Source organism: Colletotrichum gloeosporioides, assembly GCF_011800055.1.
Source record: "Colletotrichum gloeosporioides strain Lc1 chromosome Unknown consensus_117, whole genome shotgun sequence".
Taxonomy (NCBI): domain Eukaryota; kingdom Fungi; phylum Ascomycota; class Sordariomycetes; order Glomerellales; family Glomerellaceae; genus Colletotrichum; species Colletotrichum gloeosporioides.
Genome location: NW_025544762.1, coordinates 520,877 through 543,791, shown reverse-complemented (window position 1 = coordinate 543,791; position 22,915 = coordinate 520,877). Strand labels below are relative to the sequence as shown.

At 53.4% G+C, this 22,915-nt stretch overlaps 2 protein-coding genes across 2 annotated transcripts; both read left to right on the top strand.

Moving 5' to 3' along the window:
• Nucleotides 1–6,185: 6,185 nt before the first annotated feature.
• On the top strand, nucleotides 6,186–7,160 carry GCG54_00009136 (uncharacterized protein; the record flags this gene model as incomplete). The annotated part of the gene is made up of 3 exons (XM_045409085.1): nucleotides 6,186–6,294; nucleotides 6,458–6,976; nucleotides 7,045–7,160. 3 exons carry the CDS (start codon nucleotides 6,186–6,188, stop codon nucleotides 7,158–7,160), a joined length of 744 nt encoding a protein of 247 aa, XP_045256330.1.
• Nucleotides 7,161–10,277: 3,117 nt separating this feature from the next.
• Nucleotides 10,278–12,811, top strand: GCG54_00009135 (Efflux pump mokI; the record flags this gene model as incomplete). Its single annotated transcript, XM_045409084.1, has 9 exons — nucleotides 10,278–10,652; nucleotides 10,773–10,813; nucleotides 10,906–10,941; nucleotides 11,037–11,263; nucleotides 11,319–11,342; nucleotides 11,395–11,466; nucleotides 11,532–12,038; nucleotides 12,127–12,284; nucleotides 12,386–12,811. The coding sequence occupies 9 exons, from the start codon at nucleotides 10,278–10,280 to the stop codon at nucleotides 12,809–12,811; spliced, it is 1,866 nt and encodes a 621-aa protein (XP_045256329.1).
• Nucleotides 12,812–22,915: the final 10,104 nt, after the last annotated feature.

The following is a 22,915-nucleotide window of genomic DNA, read 5'->3' as shown; positions in this document are numbered from 1 at the left end:
AGCATTTGAGGGTGGAGGGTGAAGATGGTGGTGGTGGCAGTGGTGGTGCTAACTAAGGCTGAGACTGTATGTCGTCTTAGCTCTTAGCTAGCAGGCAGAAGTTAGCGGGTTTTTGTTTGCTTGAGCCGCCGCTGCCGCCTTGTTTAGTGCCACGCTGTCTGGGAGGGATGGGACTCATGTTGCACTCCTGATTTTTACTAGCAAATCGAGATGTCGAGATGGGGACCGAGTACATTCCGACCGCTGCAGCGAAGTCAACACTACGTTTGCTATGCTACTAGCACTGGTGCTTGCAAGAGATGTACTCAATTCTTAGCAGTTTCAAAGACCTGCAATCTTATTACACCATGATTGCCATGACAACGAACGACGGCCAATGTCATGAGTTCCGGTGGGTTCCGCTCGAATCTCGACGTCGAGCTTCTACCCAAGCTTGAGGCCAAGCATGACTACCGACCTCCCTTTCCTCGCACACATGACAAACACTCACGAAGCACTGTTGTGGTGGCCGTCGGGGAACAGAACGGCGCTCACAAAATCAGACCATGCCTCGAGATGCTCAACGGGCTCCTTGCCATCGAGAGTGGCGTTGTGCCAATCCCAGCAATCGATGCACCGCACATGAATGGTTATGAAATGGTACATCTACTCACAAGCCTATAGGGTCTTTACGGCATGGTGTATGTGGCACCGAGTCCATCGGGACCAAGGCCATACCGCCTCATCACCAGCGACGGGGTTGAGCTGCGTAAGATCATGAAAGCCGAGAAGGAGGCTCACCATTTGGACGGGCACGGTGTTCCTCAGCACGAACGTCGAAGACGTGGACCAGAAAGTGGTCGTGGGCCTGAAGCGCCTGGACATCGCGCGGGGCCAGCACACCGGCGTCACCGCGTACGCCGAGCTCCCCGACAAGCACCGCAAGTTCCCTCACGATGAACAAAGACGGCGATAACAGCGCCGCCGCCGCCCATGCACACCGGCATCCTAGTCGGCAACTGGTTCTCCGGCGCCGTGACCTCGACGGGTTTCTGTAAAGTGGTCAAGTTTGAAGACTCAGACGGCGGTGGCCCGCCCCGGCCGCCAATGTTCCGCCAGCCGCCCATGGTGTGCGTCTGGCCGTCGGGGTTTCTGCACAGCACCACCGACGACAACTTCAACATGCGCGTCCGCCTTGGCCCGGTGACGAACACGACCTTCGAGCTCATCATCTCCTCCTACGGAAGATCCCGTCTGACGTGGGCCTCTGGCTCCTTCATCGCCGTCGACAAGATGCGAAGCCCCGGGGTGCGTGTCGGAATCATCTTGGCCAATGCGATCGAGGGCGGCAACTGGAAGACGAAATCCCATTCGCAGGATGCGGTGTTGGGTTCGGCACCGTCATCGCGGGCTTCACGGGGTTGGACGCCAGCAACAAGAACGGGTTGAAGGTGAACATCGACGTCGACCAGCAGGCGTCGGACTCTTTCAAATGGACTGCTGAGTCGTGGGTGAGAGCACTATGAATGCTTTCGAGGCCATGTATATCTGTTACTAGAGCATGTTTATGAGATACCATCACCGATTTTGGCCTGCCATTACTTTCAACACTATGCCCAGCCCAGCCACAGCTGTGCAAGCTCGAGTCCCGACGTCAGCTCCAGTTGCGCCTGTGGGCGTAGTATAAACAAGCTCAAGCTCGTTTCGTCCACATGGGCCAGATGACGCACTTTGCTCGGGACTAGTAACCGCTTGTTTCAGTCTGATCTTTACCCAGAGGCAGGGTTTACCTTTCGGTAGGCCGCAGACATTCGGACGAAAAAAATGGGCAGGTCGGATCGGTGTCCGAGCTCGTGAGGTGTCTCAAGCTAGGGATCCAACGGCCAGCCGCCAGAGCCTCTCCGCTTGAACAAGCGTGCTTGGTTGTTGTCGTTGCTTGTCAATATGTCATGTTGCATGTTGACATGTCGCGGTTGCCCCCCGCGAACCCATGGGAAAGGGAGGGGCTCTGGGATACTTGATGGAGCTTCGTGCGGATGACGGGTGCCGAGTATGGATAAGTTGACGACATGCTGACACTATCGCGACCGGGAGCCCGGTTGAGAGCTGCCGGTCGTCTCTGCAAAGACGTCGTTGTCTCTCGTTATGGAGCACAGTACCATAAAGGAAATAAATTATTGACTTTAATGAGGAGAGAAAAAAGCTCCCGAGCTCGCGATGCAAAATCCTCCACCGTCAGGAATGGAAGTCGTTGAAAACTTGTCATAGAAGTACGCCCCCCTCCCAGAAAACGGCATACAGATCGATCGCCCAGCGGCTGTTGTCCAGCAAACCTTGGCAGCGCCGATCTGGATGTATTTATTTTGGCGGTTCATACGGCAGTAGACCGAAAAAAACCTAAAATGGAGGGAAAGAGAGGAGAGACGAACAACTGCATCAACCGTGCCGGCCGATGATCAGTTGGAGAAATCCTCCGTGCTGCATGTGCCGAACAGCCCAGGCCCTGTCCATTTGGGGATAACACTGTGAATGAGGTGCGTGAGGCTTGGGTCTTGTGAGGGAAGTGGATTGGTCTTGTGCTCGTGTGCTCGTGTGCCACATTCGAGGCCCGGCCAAGCCACCTCTTGGTTTCTATCTCTCCATGATGTAGCATATCCAGCCTAAGAGGTAATGATACCACGCTGCGGTGGCATTTGGTGATGTGTGTCTAGCTCAGGGGACATCCAGCTGTGGCTGCGAATGTGATGCTTACTCAACTCTGTTTGGAGTACCTAAGTATGTCTGGTACACATGTGTTCTTGTCCCTCCTGCACGGCAGCATCATCCTAATCCACAGTCCGGGGATAACCTGAAGCCAAATACGGTAACAGAATGGCAGCGACAGCAAATATGTACATCAAATACCTACAGCGCGACGGGAAAGTCGATCTCTCGGAAAATGAGAGGCAGGACAAGCAGGTTTTGGGATTGCCGGTGTAGGGCTGGGCCGGGGAGGATTGTTCGTCATAGTGGATTAGGGCGGGTTCACGCGTAGCTCCAGTTAGCGATCTTGGCTCAGACCTCTCGTACAACGCATCATGTCTCTGTCTCCCCATACAGCACCGATGAAAGTAGAAGTTTGGAGCTGTTTGGCTCGCGGTTGGTTTGAGACGCGTGGTTTTCCCGTCATCCGTAACATGTTTCTCCGAGAAAAGGGCAAGTTCACCAAGGTTGATTGCATGGCGCCGTGGTGGGGTTTCTTGACTGGGAAAGGCGGGGGTGTTCAGCGGGTGTTCCGTATCGTGCCGCGCTGGGCACTGCACAAGCACACAGCGAGCACCTCATTCTGGCGCCGTCTCATCACATTCCGGCATCCATGCTTTCGAAGACGTGGGCATGGTGCTCTCAGGTTTAGCACTTTCAGTTCCAGCATTGTGATTACCATTGCCCGTTGTGTATCTACCACCTTGCGTTACATGTCTTTTCCTCTTCGCCTCCGGACCATGTTCCGCTGCAAATGCTTGGTGCAAAGAAGGCACAGTACCTCTTGGTGGCCGTCATCATCCAAGTCCCCCGATCCCTGTCTTGCTCGCAGATGGCTGGCGGGTGGATTGGCCCGAGGTGTAAACCCCCAAGCCCCCGCTATCGCCCATCTCCTCGCCGTGGGCAGTCGAGAGCGAGAATGGAAGTGGTTGAGTGTTCTGGAAGGGGAGTACCTGAGATACAAAGCGGTACAAAAACCGCCGAGACCCATACAATTGGGGTCCCTTCACAGGCTGCGGCGTTTCCCTGCCAAGGCCCCAGAGGCAGCTCAGCACACCCGGCGAGTGGACGAGAGGCCACCAAGAACTGGAAACAAAACATTTCCATGTATGACTTGTACCCTCTATCTGTCTTGTCGTGCCGCAGTAAGGTACGTTGCTGACCGCCTTAACGTCAACAACCACAGCAGCAGGCTTCACTCCCGTGTTCCTGTTGTTGTTTCTGTACTATGTAGTCTGCAGGACAGGCGCGTATGTGAACCAGCCTGTGCGCAGCGCCTCACCCAAACGTTATTCCTCGCCAAACAATATGCCGCAAAAGCCTCACCGGGATGATGCTACTAGCACTACTAAATAGGTAAGTAAAGACATGACGGGATGAGGTGTTTTTGACAGCTCTCGGGGGCTTCGGGCGGCGTCGGCGTTGGTGGGGACGGGAACGACAGGTTGCACCTTTGGGCGTGCTTCTTTCTTTCAGTTCAGCGACGGGCAAGACCAAGACGGCGCTGTGCTAATTAATTCCAGCTGCAGCAAGAGCACTTTCGATGGGTGGCCTGGCCTGGACTTGAACTTGGCTGGGCCGGGCTGTGCTGTGCTGAGCGCGGTCAACAAGTCAGGTCAAGTCAAGTATCTACAGTGAAGTGGGCCCTTCCATGAGCGACGACCCCGCGCCTGGCTGACACTTGCTTCTTCTTTTCCCCTCTCCTCTTATCATGGCTTTGCTTTGCTTTGCTGTACCTGTCTGCTCGTCAAGGACAAGAGTCAACAAACAGACCGGGCCTTTCTCCGGTCGCCATTTGTTCCCGCTCTCTGTTCGTGGTTTGCTACTTCAGTCTTAGTGTACTACGTAGTAAACATCCAGAATGCAGCAAGTGCGCCGCAACTCCCCACTTCACCCTCAACCTCGGAATGTCACTCATGCTCCCCCTCTGCTGCTGCTGCTGCTGCTGCCTTCCCGCGGCCGCTGATGGGGATTGGACTCTTTAACGGACCAGGCTATGCATCGTACCTGTCGTTCATTCCCACATTGGCCCTTCGCTTCATCATCCTCACCAAGCCCGACCCGTTCGCTTCACTGAGCACATAGTAGTTCTCTCCCCGTCTGTCATCCACCTCGTCCTCCACTTGTTCCACGCCCCCCAGAATCCAAAATGGGGCGCTGCCCGTGGCTAAATTGACAGCTTCTCCATCGTCGTCAGCCAATGCTGGGCACCGGCACGTTTGCGCCAGGAACACGACGCCCCCGTGGGCCACTTGGTGCTATCCTCCACTGCCTCCAGTGCCTCCACTTACTCGGCCTCTCCAGCCTGCATTGCTGATGCTGATGCTGATGCTGCTTCCCGTCTTGTCTCCATCTCCCCTTCGTCCTTCGTGGTGCCTGCTTCCCCTTTCTTATCCGTGGCCCCGGTTCAACTATGTCTATCGTGGCCAGCAGCTAACATAGCAACGCTGCGAACTTCCCTCTCTTGATGACTTGCTTATTGATCTGGTCCTCCTCATCCTCTACCTCCCTATCCTGATCTAGTATAAGGGGACCTTCCACGCCCGACCTGCATGCCATCCATACTCTTCTACTTCCCCCTTCCACTGCCTCGACCCCTCACCCCTCCCTCTGCTTCTCAAAGAGGAAAACTGTACATCTGACCTGCATCGTCCTGCCCTGCCAAACCACCACAGAAACACATCTCAACCACATCAACCCAGAACCCTGCTTCCGTCCGGCCTTGCCTTCCTGTCGTTGGTCTCGCCGTTTGTTCTGGTCCCTTCTCACGTGTCCCGCACCTCCTCTACACAACCACAGAAGGTCTCGTCCATCCCCCAAATCTACTCAAAGATACATACGAGGAGCCTCGAAGCTACTGCTGCGCCAAGACGCAAGCTTCCACTCCTACACCGCACACCCCTCCCCCATCCACGCACACACACATACTCACTGCGTACGGCGGTACACTACACACCACGCACCAAGGGCACCCACCTTTCGGGCAGAGGCATCCCAGTTCCCGCCGGCTCGGACTGAAAGCTTGCAGCCATCGCTGGGCTGCTTTATCCGTGGGCGGCGTCCACTTCGTTTTCTTGTTCCATCGCTTCGTGCGTGACCGACTTCTTATTCCTCTCCCCTGACCTTCGTGTCTTAGAACTTGGAGCCTTGGAAGGCGTCATCTACGTCCAGAACGCTCATTTCCCAACCTTCTCTGCGACCCTCCCGCCCTCGTTATCTCGGCGCACAGCACATACACACGCACGCACACACCTCGACATACATCAGACTACCCGCCGCCGCATCTCTGCTCGAGCTGCGCTTCACCGTTATTGAAGAGAGCCCGGTTCTCCCTCTGCCGCCCGATGGTCGCCATCTTCTCTTCCACCTTTCGCATCCTACCTTCGACTGGCTACACCTGAACTCGTTGAGACCACGCGCTTCCCAACTTGCACCTCATCCCACCAAGCGTCTCGTTCGTCAAAATGGCCGCCGCCGTCGCCGAACACCCGCGGTTCTTCCCCACGCGCACCGACGCGCTGAGCTCCGAGGACTTTGAAACAGCCTCGATCCGTTCCGCCGCACCGTCTTACTGTAAGTAGAACATCCTCACGAGGTCGAGAGCGGGACGCCGGGAGCCTCTGCACTGGCGGTGGCCCCGGCGGCGCCTGACATGCCCGCCTGAGCCTCACCTCAATGACACCTGCCCTTCAACTATGGGAAATTCGTCAGAACCAAGGACTAACGATAAGAAAAGTCTCAGACGCGCCTTCATACCACTCCACTGCGCCCAACCCGGAGCCGATACCCGCATACTCGCCCCCGGCAAACAACGCCGCCGCCAACCCGAACGGCTCCACCCAGTACCCGACCTCCCTGCTCCCCGCCGCCCCGGCCCCGACCCGCTCTGGCACCACAACCCCTCAGCCCCGCTCCGGCCTGCCCCCGATCCCGCCCGCGTCAGCCGTTGTTCCCCAGCTCAACAACTTCCGCATCCCGACATGGTCCACCGTGCACTCCAACCCGACCCTCAACAACGTCGCCCGCAGGCGCATGAACCAGGGCGGAGCCGACCCCGTCGCACACCTGCGGCGCTTCATGTCGGAGCGCATGGCGGAGGAAGAGGCGGCGCAGCGCGCGAGGGACTTCCGACCGCTCGAGGACCCGTACCTGGTTGGCGAGGAGGCGGCATCGCGGGCTAGAAGAGAGAGGCTTGCGAGGGAGTCTGGAGACGATATCCTGTGGGACGAGGATCGCCGGTGGAACAGGTTCCTTGGTAAGCCCCTTGCATTCCACAGCAGAAGCTGAGAGAGAGAAAGGGAAATGACTGACTCTTTCACACAGCGCAAATGCAAACTTGGGAAGACCGCGATCGCAGCCCCTGGAGAAACGTACGTCAGAACGAACCGGTCAACCAGCGCAAGAAGCTGAGCAGGCGCCTCGCGGGACGTCTTTGGTAGACCCAACCGCGCGATGATGAAGTATGCCTCTCTTTTGTTTGATGCCGCATGTGGATATGACTTTCTTTCCGAAGCAAAAACCGAGAGTCCGTCATGCATTGGGACAGGAGTATTTTTGCTGGGCATTTCTTGCACATTTTTCTCGCTTTCAGTTCATCCATCGGCGTTCTTTAGATAGAGCATTCGAGAGAAGCCGATGATTCCTCCCCTGGAATTGGGGAGATGATTTCACGCCCTTTTTGAGGCTTTTGGGAATATAGGAAGGACCATGGGTTATGCCGGGATAGGAACATTTTCTCTTTCAACATGGTGCATCGCCTGGGTTAGATGCATCCGAGAGTGAGCCCGCTCCTCACGGATAGCCCGTGTGGCTCGGTTCGTTTCGTCGTTCATGTAGGGAACGCTGGACCTACTAGGGTTTTGTTTGGGATATGGGAATTTGGATCAAATTGAACAAACTTGGATGATATATCCCGATTACTTTGTGTTTCTTTTGCTGTGACGTCTGTGTGATGACGCCTGTGGCCTCCCAATCGCGACGGTGACGTTGATGGCCTGAGTTCTGTTGGTTGAAATGATATCGAACAGTTACACCAAACATCGCCACCTCTCGTCGTGTTGGCGAATAAGCAAAGGCCTCAGCTGGCTTCGTGATGCCTCATCAGTAGACGAGGCGAGGACGAGCCTCCAGGCTCCCGCGGGGTAGGAGTATATAAGCACTTTTACCGAGCTTCTTCACAATCTTGGCACACAAATGGCGTCGTGAGTATGGATGGTGAATGAAATGTCTGGCTCACTCTGTCTTCTTGAGCTTGACCTGAAGTATACTCGGCATCATGATTATGCTGGTTGATGATTCTCGTCCCGGCATAGATGTGGTTCGAATAGTGCCAGCCGCCGAATAACTCAAAGACAGAAGGACTGGTCGATAGCGAGGTGGTTCTTGAATCGCACCAAGTCCCCAAGGTAGGACATAAGACTCAGCGAGGCGCGCGTCTGCGAGGGTGTCATTTGCTCCCTTGTTCTTGCTGATCGATGACCTGACATGATTGCTTGAGGAGCCTACTCAACAAGCTGGGAGATGATGTTATATAGTCGCCGAAAGCCATCTTGCGAGACGATCTCTGCATGGATGACCTTGATTCGCCCGAGGCCGCTGCCAGACGGGAAAGGTGTGGAGTTGGAATGGGTCACATCAATAAATATACCTGTCCGTCTCTGATCGTCCCCGAGAAGACAAGATGGAGTCTTGAATGTTCGGTCACAATGAAATGTGTATGGAGCGGTTCTGTGGCTGTGAGTCGTCTCTGCCCCTGCAACGTCACTGGTTAGATCGAAATCTTGAGGGGGCCATCCGTCACCTGTCAGTTAGGGATGGTTATTCTCAGTGAATAGGTTAAGGAGACTGTCTGATCCTCGAGGTCATTGCAGAACAGTATCGTCTGAGGACTCAATGCTTCTCGCCACGAGGCTATTGCTTCACTTCAAAGATGTCTTTGCTGGTCTTCCAATTGCTGAGCGGTGTATCGAAATGGCGGGTTCTAGCATTTATGTACTTTTCTTGGATGATCTACTGACGATGAAATCAAGAAGGCCTAAGTCTCTGGGGGTCTGGCTTGGCAGCACTTGGACGTCAAGCTTGTTGACAGCCTCTGGCAGCCACAGCATCAAAAATATCGGTAGAGCCCATGATAGAGGATTGTTGGCGCAGAATTACCGGCCGTTTTTTATTCAAGGGAACTGTGTTGACTGGGATGCAAGCTTTTTTGTCTTATGTGTAGATTTATGCGTCTTTCTACGTAGCCCCAGGCAGCATTGATTTGATCAAGGCTGCAAGGAATCTTTTGCCTCAGCGACCCGATCCGTTTCTAATGCAGCTGCTCATCTTGTCAAGCCGTGGGTCATGTAGGTGCCCTCGACAGTTTTTCAAAGCTGCCGGTGAGCCATGCGTTCTGTCTGTCAGCATTATGATTGCAGAGCCAGCTGAATACTTGGAACTTTGCTTTGTTGTGAGGGTTTTCTAGCTTAGGTTGAGCATCCACTCTGGAGTTGAACTCAGTATGCACCGTCAGTTAAACCATCAACAACCAATTCACAGAATCAATACGACACAATTGACAGTGCCTGTTCTCCATCGTTTGCAAGTTTTGATTAGTTTATAGGCTCATTGGAAACCTACCTACGAACCGACGACCCCTACCCTTAGTCTAGGTAGCCGAAAAGTTCGTAGATGCCTCGCCTTCGAGGACCTGACCATCTGACCAAGAACGAACAAGTAGACGTCACTTGCGATGCATACAACCTTGACAAACAGGATCGTACCTGGGCTTTTCTAAAATACTTTGCGTAGTCGAAAAGATCTACTCTCTCATCACATCCTCATCTCCGACGGAGTCTGTATGGTCTCAAGCCAGTCTCAGTGGTTCACATGAAGCAAAGGGATATTTGTCTCCCTTCTCGGTCAAGTATTCGCTCTGTATCAACACGATTGGCCTTGACTGTGCTCTTTCTTGCCACTGTAAGGTGGATGAGCGCTCGCAAGATGTAGCCACGGTCTGATAACCCACTTGATGCATTAATCTCAAATACCCTGAGTTCAAGCACGGCTGATTGTGGTCCAGAAGAAGAGCCCTCATAGATCCATCAAAAATCAGCTTCAATACGCGATACTCAACTCCAGACCATGTTGAGGATTTTGAGAAGTGCCTACCGTGAATATTGACTTGCCATCTATTCCCAGTCAGCGTCAGTTGAGTGCTTGTTTGGGGGGCATCCAATCAGGGCTTCGCCAAGAAAATTTGGCTCAATCAGCAAGTCTCATCTGCTTCATCTGCATGGCACTACAAAAGGTCCATGTAACCGAAGGTTCTTTTTCACAGGATCTATCAAACCAATGCACTGGCAGCATGATCTCCGATGTTGGAGGCAGGGTGGTATTGGGACGTCCTTTGCTTATTTCACACCTCTTATAAGTAATAGCTACAGTATGAACACACCCAACTGGACGTGACCTGTACCCATTCTGCTTACTTACTTGACAGGTTCGATTTCATTTCCGTCGCACGCGCTCTTTCAATACTCGCAGATTGAGAACGGCGATTCTTGCAACCGACAACTATGACGGGAGAATCAAAACTACGCTCAGAATCGGATATGGGACCAAGCTCACCCCCGCAGGCTTCGATCCATGAGAAGCCACAGCAGAGTCAAGCAGAAATAGCGGCAGAGATAACCATGGCCGCAACAAACATGAGCATCTCAAGTTCCAAGAAAGCTGAGAATGCACCCGGCGACGCTCAAGAGAAGACCCAAGGGACAGCCGCTACCGGCACCAACCCAGAGTCACCAGAAACCGCTACCAATCCTGCCATCAATGGCGATTTCGGCAAGGAAGACCACGAGTACATCAGCGGATACAAGCTGTACGCTGCCCTCTTCGGCATTATGTCTGTCTTCTTCCTCGTCCTATTGGATTTCAGCATCACTGCGACGGTGAGTACGGGTAGACTACAGAGCCATGCTACAACCGGTTTTGATAATGATTTCCTGATAATGGGCATCACTGAACGATACTGGTCAGACAGCTGACTATGGTGTCTCCCCAAAACCTAGGCTATTCCGTACATCACGAGTGATTTCCACCGGTTGCAAGAGTACGTTTTCCCTCATAACAGCAGTGTCTTTCCCTGCTCTTTCGAACTTATATAACCACAAAGACACCCTTGCTGACCTTAATACTCAACAGTATCGGATGGTACGGAAGTGCCTATGTGCTTTCGAGGTAACTACACTTCCCTCAGCTCAAATGCCCATTAAAGATAATTATACGAAAAAGCCTAATTGAACTGAATGTGATCTAACCTATCCGGCCACCAGCGCGGCTTTGCAACCCTTTACCGGGAAACTCTACACCTACCTCAACGTGAAGTACACGTTTCTCTTCTTTGTCTTCATTTTTGAGATCGGCTCTTTGCTCTGCGCTGTCTCGACGTCGTCCATGTTCTTCATCCTCGGCCGTACCATCGCCGGGTTGGGAAGCTCTGCCTTGGAGAATGGCGCCCTGAACCTCGTCGCAGGAGCAGTGCCCCTGCACAAACGGCCTTGTAAGTCGTTGGCGGCATGGTCAATTCTCTGCAGTTCTATAGCTAACGTTCGTAGTTTACAACGGCATTGTGTTTGCAGGTCAGTAGCAACGACCGAATTCAACGGAAGGGGGGCTGACGACAGACTCAAGTCTGTCAAACAGGCATAGTCCTCGGGCCGCTTATCGGTGGCGCGTTGACGCAATACGCGAGTTGGCGATGGTGTAAGTAGTTGCAATCAGTGCGGCACTTTTGCGCAACATTCAACTCGACGACTGACACACGGCAGGCTTCTACATTAACCTTCCCATCGGCGTGGTCTCCAGCCTCTTCCTATTCTTCACCCACGTCCCAGAGGAGACACTCAAGCCGCCCTTCTCGCTCGCCCTGTTACGCCGCATCCTTCCAGAACTCGATCTCACAGGGTTTGCGCTGTTTGCCCCGACGACCGTCATGTTTCTCATCGCGCTGCACTGGGGATCGACCAAACACGGTTGGAGCTCACCCGTCGTCATCGGCTTGTTCGCAGCTTCTGGTGCTACGTTGCTCATGTTCTCCGTCTGGGAATGGCACGTAGGTGAGAAGTCCCTCATACCCTTTCACCTCATCAAGAGGAGAAGGGTGTGGGCCAGCGCGATTCAGAGCACCACGCTGTTCTCTCTAAACTATGTCGGGGTCAACTACGTCCCCATCTACTTTCAGGCTGTGAAGGGCGTAGGCCCCTCTCTGAGCGGTGTCTACATGCTGCCCTCGATTTTAACGCAATTGCTGTCTCTGGTTATTTCTGGCGCCCTTGGTAAGTTGAGTCCGCCTGCTTCTTGAATATTGAATGATGAGGGATGGAAAGGGGGAACCGTCTGCGGCTAACTATTGATTCCTATTAGTGACTAGAATTGGGTACTACCTCCCATTCAGCGTTCTTTCAGGAGCGACAACTACAGTCGCCTGCGGCCTGATTTCGACCTGGAATCCGAATACGTTTACGGCAGCTTGGATTGGCCACCAAATACTATTCGGTCTCCGAGGATTAGGACTCCAAATGGTACGTCTTTCCCCCTGATTGATCAAGTTTTCAGCTTGAAGTGCTATCTGTGGCGGGCATCATCGACTACAACTGATGGTGAAAATCAACTTGGTACACAGTCTGTGATCTCAGTGCAAAACGCCGTCATGCCAGCCCAAAGCCCGAGTGCGATAGCCTTCTTGTTGTTCGTCGAGAATCTGGCATCGGCCATCTTCACCGTGGTTGGAAATGTAATATTCACGCATACTCTTACACGGCAAGTCTCCATCTTGGCACCTTCAGTAAGCCCCGAAGCGGCGCTCGCAGTGGGTGGGAGCTCGGAAGCCGTGCGGGCCCTGCTGCCTTCTGGGAGTCCGGAGCTCCAGGGACTGCTTCTCGCGTTCTCGGACAGTATCAACGCAGTTTTCTACTTGTTATTGGCGCTCGGCGCGGTGTCGTTTGGCGCTTCTTGGGGTATGGGCTGGGTGAATGTGCGGAAGAAGGCGACGGAGCCGAACGGTGCGGAAGGTGTAGTTGAGAGCTCCCGCGGCTCCGACGGCGTCTAGTAAGAGCAAGATTCGAAACATGTTGGTCCATTTGAAGATCCATGTACTCGCGCCCTCATGAATGATCGGAGCGAATTGTTTGGCGCTGACGGATCTGCGTACCCCCCTTTTGGTGACTTATATGTGCGTTTGACCATACCCAGTCGGAGGGGGCAGTACTGGCATTCCGTACTTCAATCTCCCGTCATCTTGGATAGAGATTAGGGCAGAGACTTTCCTCTGGATGAACAAATCAGACAGACCTCGGCTTATCCAAATGAGTCAACGCCTTAGTCGATCTCGATGATGTTCTGAATGTACTTAAGCAATCATGAGAACTCTCAGAGGAGTCACAAATAGAATCTTGGGGCCGAGAAGACATGATATTTTGGTTCGTCGGAACCTGAGCATGAAGCTGTCACCTTGCTCTATGATGGATGGAGAGTAATGCATGTTTTCAACGGAACTAGTTGATATTCGACAGTGGCTTCGGACAAGAATACGTAAAACAATTAGCATGCAGATTTAGGACAAGGGCGAAGACGCAACCCTTTTAATGTACCATGGTTTACCTGAACTACCCCCTGGTAGGAGATTATGTATGATGATGCTTCCTGTGAGCAGAGACGATATGAACACAGAGGCAGATAACTGTCCTTTATAGTCTTTTATAAACGATGGTACGGGCTTTTATATCCCAATTTCCAGCCTCGACTACCTCGATTGAATTGTGAAAGTAGCAAGTGACAAAATTTCTGCCTGCCGCTTATAGACAGAGACATCCGGACTCTGCCAAGCACCTGCCACTATCTCTCCTCTCCATCAGTCTTCACCATTCGTCGTCTTTTCAAGTACCAATACGCTCAAAATTGATAAAATACATATTGCTCGTCACCAATGCGTTATAGTCAGGAGGAACTACTCCTCAGACGTGGAGAAACCCAGGATGCAATATGCAAGAACCTACATGACAGCGACGTCATTTGGTCATGGCTTAATAATTCAAGAGTTTGAAGAGCATTATATTAGCTCGAGAATACCGTAAAAATAGCGTAGATACAGATTGTATACATTTCTTATCATCATCATCGTCACCCCCAGACTCGTGCCCTAATCGAGTGACCTTAAGGTAGATACGGAGTAGGATGAGCCTGGGTCAGTTTCAAGTCAGTTTTTGTACCTTACCTATGCAGAACCGTATTAAGGATCGTGAACATACCTTTGTATCTCTTCGTTTGTTACGCTCTATATACCCAGACGGAAACAACGGAACAGAGGTCCAGATCTAAGTCGCTCCAGAACTCAAAAGGTTTCGCCAAAAGCTCGCTCGCAGAGCTGAATAACTGTATCTGACGTAGAAAACCAGTACAGGAGCTGAAGACGATTCCGAGGACATAAATCACTGGTCGGTCTGATTTAGATTCTCAGCGGCTAGTTCTCTACTAATAGCAGCATCGTATGCACCCGTTGTTAGTCTACCACGCCTCGGAGCAACGCAGAGCCCAGACACCAGACCAGCAGGCTTGTCATAACTATCTGGGCTATTTGTGTCGGCGTCTATTCCGATACTGAAACTCTTTTCCTTCAAGGAAGCGATGGCGACGTTCTGCTTCCACGGAATTCGCTCACCGACATTTCCAGCCTAAAACGGAAACCTGTTGATAACTCGATCGACTGCAAAACCTACCTATGGAAATCCATGGCATATCTCCGTGTCTTTCGTTTATCATGGTGCTACATTCAGATTACACTAGAGACAGAGGGGATGGATAGTGTTGTGAACGACCCCTCCAATGACTACGAAGATGTTCGCGTTCAAAACCTTCACGCCGTCCGACGAGACTAAACTTGTGCGAGACGAAGTCGGCTGCCCTAGAAAATATCCGTCGCCGGAAGCATGGATTTCGTGTCTCTTCAAAACTTTGATCACAGAAGAGAATCGAAGTTTATACAGACCTGAGAGTTGCAAGACCTCACTGAGACAATGAAACCGCGCCAGCTAAAGTGACAGGCAACCGCCGTATGCGTGAGCCCACGGGTCGGTCGTCTTGTGACGGGGACTCAAGCATCTCGAGTGAATCATCTACGTAAATATTTTGGAGTCTTCCAGATGTGCATGAGACGGCCCAGCAATAATGTTCTTGGTAAACAAGCTCCTCACTTTACTATTAGCGACCTCACCAGTATTGAATTTGCTCCTTCTGAAACCCATGTCTGGAATATACATCAGCCTCTCTTTTCAGACGTTCAATGCTCATCCGACACTGAAAAACCTCAGGGGAACCAGGAACAGCGACACGGGAGGGCGCTGCCAGAGACCAACGCTCACCCGCTCAACGATTTATACACCTTTGCCTAGCGACGACACGTTCCTCAAGCAATTCGGTCTGATGACTACTTTACAGCGTGACAAGAACCACATTTTTGTCCGCTGAAAACGATTGAGCACTTTCGCGTGTTATACATCCATAGGAGGACGACCTATAGCACCGCCTGGCAGCTGCCCTTCTGCCACGAACATGAGTACGATGCCATACGCGCTGAGCACACCGAAATGTTCCTAACTCAATTCTGAATACAAGATCACAATGTGCCCCGAACTGACGCCCTCAACAACAGGCTCTGATGCCTACACGTCTCGAATGGCAGAAGCACCATGGATAAACTATTGGAAACCGCACAGTTTTGCCCCGCTGGCCTGGTCCCTCTGTTTCATTAATTGCCGTATATACAGGCATGCAAGACTGCTCACTAGATCCTAGAATGCAAAGACTTGCCACAGCAAGAGACCCAGGGTCGAAACCCAAAGGTACCTCACGCCCGGTCGCGGGAGACGTTGATCAGGAAGCAAATGACTGCAGTATCAATGTACACGACATCGGACCTCACAAGCTTCTACGACGTTCAGTTGGGTACCTGCCTTTGGATTCCGCCTGTATCTTACCATAACCTTAGTCCGAGACTGGAGCCTTTGAGGCGTATGTCAAGCAGGTCGGCATCTTGAAAACACCACCTCCATCTTCTGCAGCCATACCCAACATCCCCATGATTCTACGTTTTCTTACGTGACATGTGCTTTGTAGTTTCATATGGCAATATTCCATTCTGGATAGAACGAGACTGGCGTCCACCATGTCGAGCTCCTGGTCATCGCGAGCTAATGGTGCTGCAAGCCCGACGCTCCTCAAGCCTCCAGCTCGCATGACGGCATATACAGTGAGTGGTTCGCGAACGAACGTATACGTGACAAGATTATTTGCTGCGAGGCAACAAAAATTAAGCATGGAATTGCCGCGCTTGCATACGCGAGAGCTCTCCCCAGGTTGCCGCATGGGCACCGGACAGTATTCGATCAGCTAGAGGGTGGACGCCGTATGGCCAGCCCGGTCTCTTCAAGTGTCGTTTACGGCTCTGTAGGTATACAAGACCACGTCGGAACAGCACAGGTCGAGCTATAATTTGAATCTTGCTGTTTGATTTCACAAAGCACCCGGCTCCCAGCAAATCTAAGGACTGTCGTTGAAAGAGCCAGTCCAGGTCAGGTCTCACTCGATACAGCTCGCAGGAGGCAAGCTCATCTTGCATCAAGGCACCGCAAGCCCTCAATGTACGGCTAATGCTCGAGGACGGGTGATGCGGGGAAAGCGGCCCAACCAGAATGTTCTTGAACGGGAAACATGTCATCAGCCGGGTTCGTCCGAAGTTGAAGAGAAGGGTGCACTTCTACCGGAAGGTGATGCGTTGGCGCACCCCACCTTTTGAGTTTCCACAGACAGCAAGATTGGAGGCTCGGAGTTTTGTAATGGTTGCGCTCTACTTCTACCAGAGCACGTGTGCTAGACCTTCGGTGGGGGAAGCGTCCCAGGGAAGCTCTGCCTGGCCGCAATTGGCCCGCGACATACCGCAGGCGCTTCAGATGTATGTCATGAACCGCACGTCTGAGTGGCTACCCAAGTGTGACGCCTGTTGCGAGAACCTGCATAGAGGCGCATGCGTAGTTTGCAACCTTGGGGGCTGCTCGATGATTGCGGCGTCCATCATCGGCTGAGCTCAACTCGTTCTTCGGATAGGAGTAGCCGTCTGCTGGACGACAAAATGTTTCGTTTCTAGAGTGGCAATGTCGCCGGGAAAACTGATAGGCAGCAGCAGGAGTCTCGTAAGAACGCTGATTTTCCATGCAGGGCCGGTCCTGAAGCAATCGCAAGCGACGTACGGGCAACTGAACTGAGCGACCCGTGTCGTCGGCATTGCCTGGCCACTCTCCGGCCGGATCTGGGGCCCTTTCGAGCCGAACCGGCGTGCAAAATCTAGCCGGGAAACTTTGATAGTGGCTTCCGTGAGAGAGGCACGCCGGAGCCAACATGACCGAAGACAATTATATCCTGCCAAAGCAAAGTAAATCTGACAGCGATTGTGCGCCCTCATTTCGATCAGCAAGTCGTACGAGTCGCAGTCCTACCTTGACGGACCGGAACGGTTGCAAAAGATTAGCTCCGGTGCAATTGGTGACATGCAGCATTAGTGCTTTGTTCGAGTCGTCGTTAGGCGGCGAGCCCAAGGTGCAGCCAAGTGGGATTAGACCCATGTTCCCGCCGCCCAACACCAGGATTTCGTCAGCGACTGTGGGAAGAGATGGGCCGTTGTAGCGTTACGCCGGAAAGCATCCCAGATTCGGCTTGGTGTTTGTCATTCTTTCCCTGTCTGGCCGTTATCCCTTTCTCTTTGTATTCGAGACCGGAAAGCTGCCACTCGTAGATTTGAGCCTTTTCGGATTTCCAGTGACCAAGCGTGACGGGAAGAAGATCTCAACTGTTGTGGGTGTGCTGGTTGCTTCTGCGTTGGTTGAAGAGACCATCGCACACAGACGGGGCGTGACCTGCAACGACGGGTGGCCAGGTGTCAGCGGCGTGAACTCGGGGCATTCCGCCATGCTGCGGCACCCCGCATCCTGTCCAATTGGCTTGGAATTTCGTGAGATAGGGATGATGGCTCAGGTTGCCATTTGCGGAAGCTGAGAAGCCTCGAGGTACCGGGCAAACAAGACCTCGTGTCAGGACATCGAGCGTTTCAACAATGGTCCGTCTTCTGAGTAGCACTCAACTTGTGATCTGCACTGGGCTACAACCAAGACAGGCGCAACTTCATTCGGCTTTGTCGGGATAGCACTCTGTAAGGCAGACGAAGGCCATTTGGCCATTGCGACCAGCTGAGCCAGAGTTCGGCGTGGCATGCCCCAGACTGTTCGAACCTTCTTTTGCACAATACATTGCACAGGGTTGAGAAAGAAAGCCGCCTCTGGCGCCGGCAGGGATCGAAGTAGGGGCCCACGTGCGAGGGGCTTCGATTGGCACGGTAGAGAAACCGGCGACCTGTTTCTTGCAGCTGGGCACATCAGCCAAGTCACCGACTGCATTGCATCGGCACGGTAGCTACCAAACTAGTAGACACCCTTCTGCCCGAGGGCGCATTCAGCCTGACTTCTGGCATGGAAGCCTGCCATGACGTCCTCCAGAAGGAGGTATGGAAGGTTCGACGAGACGGGATGAGAGCCCAGCCAAATTGCGACAGCTTGCCATCAGGCCATCCAGATCGTCGGGTTGAAGTCGGCAGGTTGAGACAGAGACAAAACTCTGCCTCATCTTGAGTGTTGCCGTGGTGGACGGTGCCATCCAATGGGCAACATGGATCGGTTAATCGAGTGCCATCGCGCTCCTGGGTGGTTCTCAGCACCGGGGACGAGGAAATGTAGGCCCAGAAAAAATCGTACCAGACGAGCAGCCAAAGGCCCCAATCTGGCCAACAGCCAAGGCCAAAAGCTGCCGAAGGAGGACGTCCAGGGATGTTTCTTGTTCTCCACTTCCCGAGGAGACAGAGGAAGAGTTAGAAACTGTTCCATTGAAGTTTCAAGAATCAGAACGGTGCCTTTTCGCCCACCGAGGGGGCCTCCGGTAGCCGACGAGCGGCGACATGCCATCGGCAAGCTTCAATCATTGAGTCGATTGAGTCGCATTCCATTGATGCCGAAATTCTGCCGCGCAAAGTGATCCGTCGCCCGTTTTCTGAGTTTTCAGCGGCAGGGAGGAGCTGAGCAGCACCCAGCCTTGCAGGTCTGTGTATGCAACCCGACGTCGACGTGGGATGACCTGCTGCAGGCTGCACGAGGTGCAGAGATGACGGCACCACCGCAATAATTGCAGGTGCTCCTGGTAACGTTTGTGCTATGTCGTCTTCGCCGCGAGCAAAATTGCAAGACAACTGTCTCTGCGGTTGGGGGCAGTCTCATTCAACCCCATGAGCTTGGCCCTCGTCAACGCTCCCCAGCGCGAGCTTCCATTCGGAAACGTCCAATCCGCAGCCGGTATCCGTACCAAACATTCTGTGCGTTTTCGTTCTAGAAGTCATTTGCCGTCCCTATGCTCGGTCCGTCGAACCGAGAAGTCCAACTTGTTTCGACGTTTTGGCCTCTGGCAGTCCGAGCCATTCTGCTAGTGAATGAATGACGGATAGAGTCGGCGGATATTGCTATCTCGTGTCGACAGCGATGGTCTGATCACATCGCACGGTTTTTGGTGATTCATTGAGACTGAGAGCGCGACTTGAATCGTGAAAGCTTGAGATACCCAGGATCAGGGAAGATTGCTTTGTGGATCGTGGAAATTGGGGGACCTGGCCCTCGAGAGCTCGGGACACTGACTGCCTGAGAAGAACGGACGAGGGCCGCAGCGCGAACCTGAAGAGGGGGGAAATCCGAACAGCGACAGACGAGGTGTGTGTGATATCTGCAAGTACAGACACAGGTTGTCTGTGCCGGGGGGTGCCAGGGGTGAAAATGGTCGCACTTCTAGAACGCTCGCGATTTGCGGTGTGGAGCGGAAGACCGGGCGGCGAAGATGAAGATCATACTGGCACCCAGCATTTGATATTGACTAGCGGTTGAATATTGGCCGTCTTGCCTCCGAGAAGACGGTCCTAATAAGCTCATTGCATATGGTGTATGCTACTCAACAGAAGGAGGATATCCGCATTCCGATGCCGACGGAATCCCGCCAACTCATGCTTGTGGGGAAGGACGGGCGGAAGAGTCGGTCCATTGGAGCAGACGGGCAGTGAAGGCGCCGCCGAATGGATGAACCCCCGAAGTTTAGCATAGTGTGCGGCCTGCTACATACAGTACTGTGCGGGGGGTAGTACGCGGAGGCTTTCCGACTCAATCGACTCGTCCGGCGCAGTCGTTCAAGTGTAGGTGACGAGAGTCAAACAGTTGAAGCTGGCCGGTGTTGTAAAACGCCGCGTCGCGGCCTCCCTCTTCGCAGCGCAGTGCAAGAAACATAGCCAAAGGGGTTGTTCCTGGGAGAAGGCATATCCCTGTAGGCAAAGCCAAGCTACTAGGTAGCAAGGTGTTGAAGGCGAGGTAACGACGTTCGCTGAACAAGGAGCCGGTACCTGGTCAGCGGATAAGGCAAAGTACTTAGACTGCCTAGCTCCGGTAGGTTGGCCCCCAGAAGCACATAGCTAGAAAATGAAGAGCGACCATCTGAGACGTTAATCGACCGAATCGCATCTTGAGGAGAGAGGGCTGGGCTTCAGCTGACGTAACTGCTGGACCCAACGCTGCCAGTAGCCGCTGGGCTAGATCCGTCCAAGAAGATGGGGGATAGGAAGGCTAATTACCGACACGATGACCAGACGGCTGCCGGGGGTGGATGGGCCATGGTCTAAACGGCCACAGAGCGTTCTCGGCCAGTACTGTACCGTGCTGTCAGGCCTGCTACGTCGTAGGAGTCAGGGCACAAAAGACGGCTGCCAGGTGGTGCAGAGGTTGCTGTAAGGCCGTAGGCGAGAGTTCGGGCGACAGCTGCAATATCAAGAAAAGGGGTCATCTGCAGGCTCGCGAAGGGGAAAGTTCCTGTGTTACTCGAACGTGCAGAGGGCAGATTTGCGGCCCACCAGAGTACCGGGGTTTGAAGTGGTGATGGGAGGCTCTCGGCCGTGGCCCTGCGGTTTGCTCCGGTTGGAGATTTGTCGAGATGGAGGAAACGAGCTGATGGCGGGCGTTTGTCCAGCCTGGTCGAAGATTTGCTTAGCCCAAGACCGTCGTGTTCAAGGAAGGCGTGCGTAGTGAGCGGCGGGCGTATGTGACGAGGAAGTGGGTTGCGGCTGTTACTTGGGACAGAGATACATTTGACATGGCGGAAATAGGCCCCCAAAGAGGATCGGATAACTGGTGCAGTTGGAAAGTGCTGGAAATATTGGCTGGTGTAGAGGCAGGAGCCACAATTTGAGATGTGACGAGCCGTAATCCGGGGTGAAGGAAACCGAACAGACAGCTGCTAGGTCGGAAGGAAAGATTGTGGAATTGGTGGACGTTGTCTGCGAAGCAGACAAGCAGCAGTGCTTTCCAGGTTGTCGAAGCGTGCGTGCCTCGATTTGCGTGTGGGTTTATCTGTACGTGTTGGTGTGCGAGTGTGCTGGCCGTTGAATGCAGAGGTGAGGTGTCCTGGTCCTGGGCCCCTTGCCCGCGCATCCGTATCCGCATCTCTGTTCTGCCGCTCTGCCTGAAAGGCAGCTAGCCCTGCGAATGATGCATCTTGGACATTTGAAAGACTCCCATTGGGTTCCCAGCGACGTAACCTGTGCAGGTGCAGCTGAATATGCAGTGTGCGTGCTGCGGCAGGCGGCTGCGAGGAGCAGGAGCAACAGCAGCCCGGAGCAGAAAGAAACGAGTCCAAGGCGCTCCTTCCCGCCGTACACTGCCCAAAAAATGGTCAGGTCAAGTGAGCAGGTGTTGGTGAAGTAAGGAAGCCACGTGTATTACTAAGTCCCGTCGAGGAGGGACTGAGGAAGGAAGCTGCGGTCTGCAACCATGGATGGGGAACTGAACTGCAACTGCAACTGCAAGTGCGGTCTGCGATACATACGGCGGTGGGTGGGTACGTCTTCCTTACCAGCGTCACTGGCCAGCTGGTGTGGGCTGCCAGAGGTTTAAGTGGTTGACAGGGGTTCTCTCCACGCACTGGTCCACAGACGATCCAGTCATTATTTCGGGTCGTTGAGATACTGGGCTGTCCCCGAAGCCAAGTGGAGTGGGGTTACCATGGTGCACCTCTGCAGTTTGGTGTTTCCGTTTCTGCCAGCACAGGGCTTCGGGGGAGAGGCACCGGGCCAGACAATCGTAAAGAATAAGACACAAAAAGAAAAAGAGACCACTGGCAGTGTCGGATCCCAGGGCAAGACGCGCAGGGGAAGCCAAAGGAACGACGTTGGACGAGTATGGGAATGCCCGGGAAGAACAAGGACGCGGACGGGAACTCAAGACATGCAGAGGTACCGACACAGTGAAGTCGAAACGACGCTAAGGCAAGAACTTGAATGGAGATTTTGATGGGAACTAGGCATGTAACCTTCGCTGTAGGTACTTTAACAATAGCACCGTGCCTTACCTGCGACTTTTTGCCTATCGTCTTTTATTTTTTATTCCTCACCCGTCTTTGTAGACCTGTGGGTGCTGTCTCTGCCCTGCGGGACGTTTTCCCCCTTACCCCTTGGAGACGAAGCATGTTTGTCTCTGTCAACCAAAACTCCGTCATCCTTCTCGCCCAGGCCCTTCGACTCGGACTCGTGCCTGGCCGGAGACATGAATCTGAGATCGATCCAAGGGGGGCGGCGGGCGACGAGACTAACAAGACCAGGTAGGGAATTTCTCCATCTCAATCTCGCGGTGCTTCTCCTGTGGATCGCCCGTCGACATTGACTTCGCCCTGGTTCGCCCACGAACTCTGCTGATGGGTCACTGTGAGATTATGTTCAACTGATTGCGTCTTTCCCACGCGATATCGAATCCTAATTATCCCCGACAACCGCAGGCTGGCAATAGCGTCTGGCGACTGGCCACAGGCGACAACCGACGTCGAAACCTCGTTTTTTGGAGAGCGCGGGCAGGGAGCCGGTCATTAACAAAGAAGCCCTCCCCACAAGCTTCCTCGGCTTTTTTTTCTTTTTTGATCGTAACACGCCCCCCCTCCTCACCCACTTGCGGGGTTCACTCCTCCTTCGGAGATACTTTGTACTTACTGTAGCGCTGGTGAAGGTCCAAGCCGTTTAACGACGAGATATCAGATGAATGAA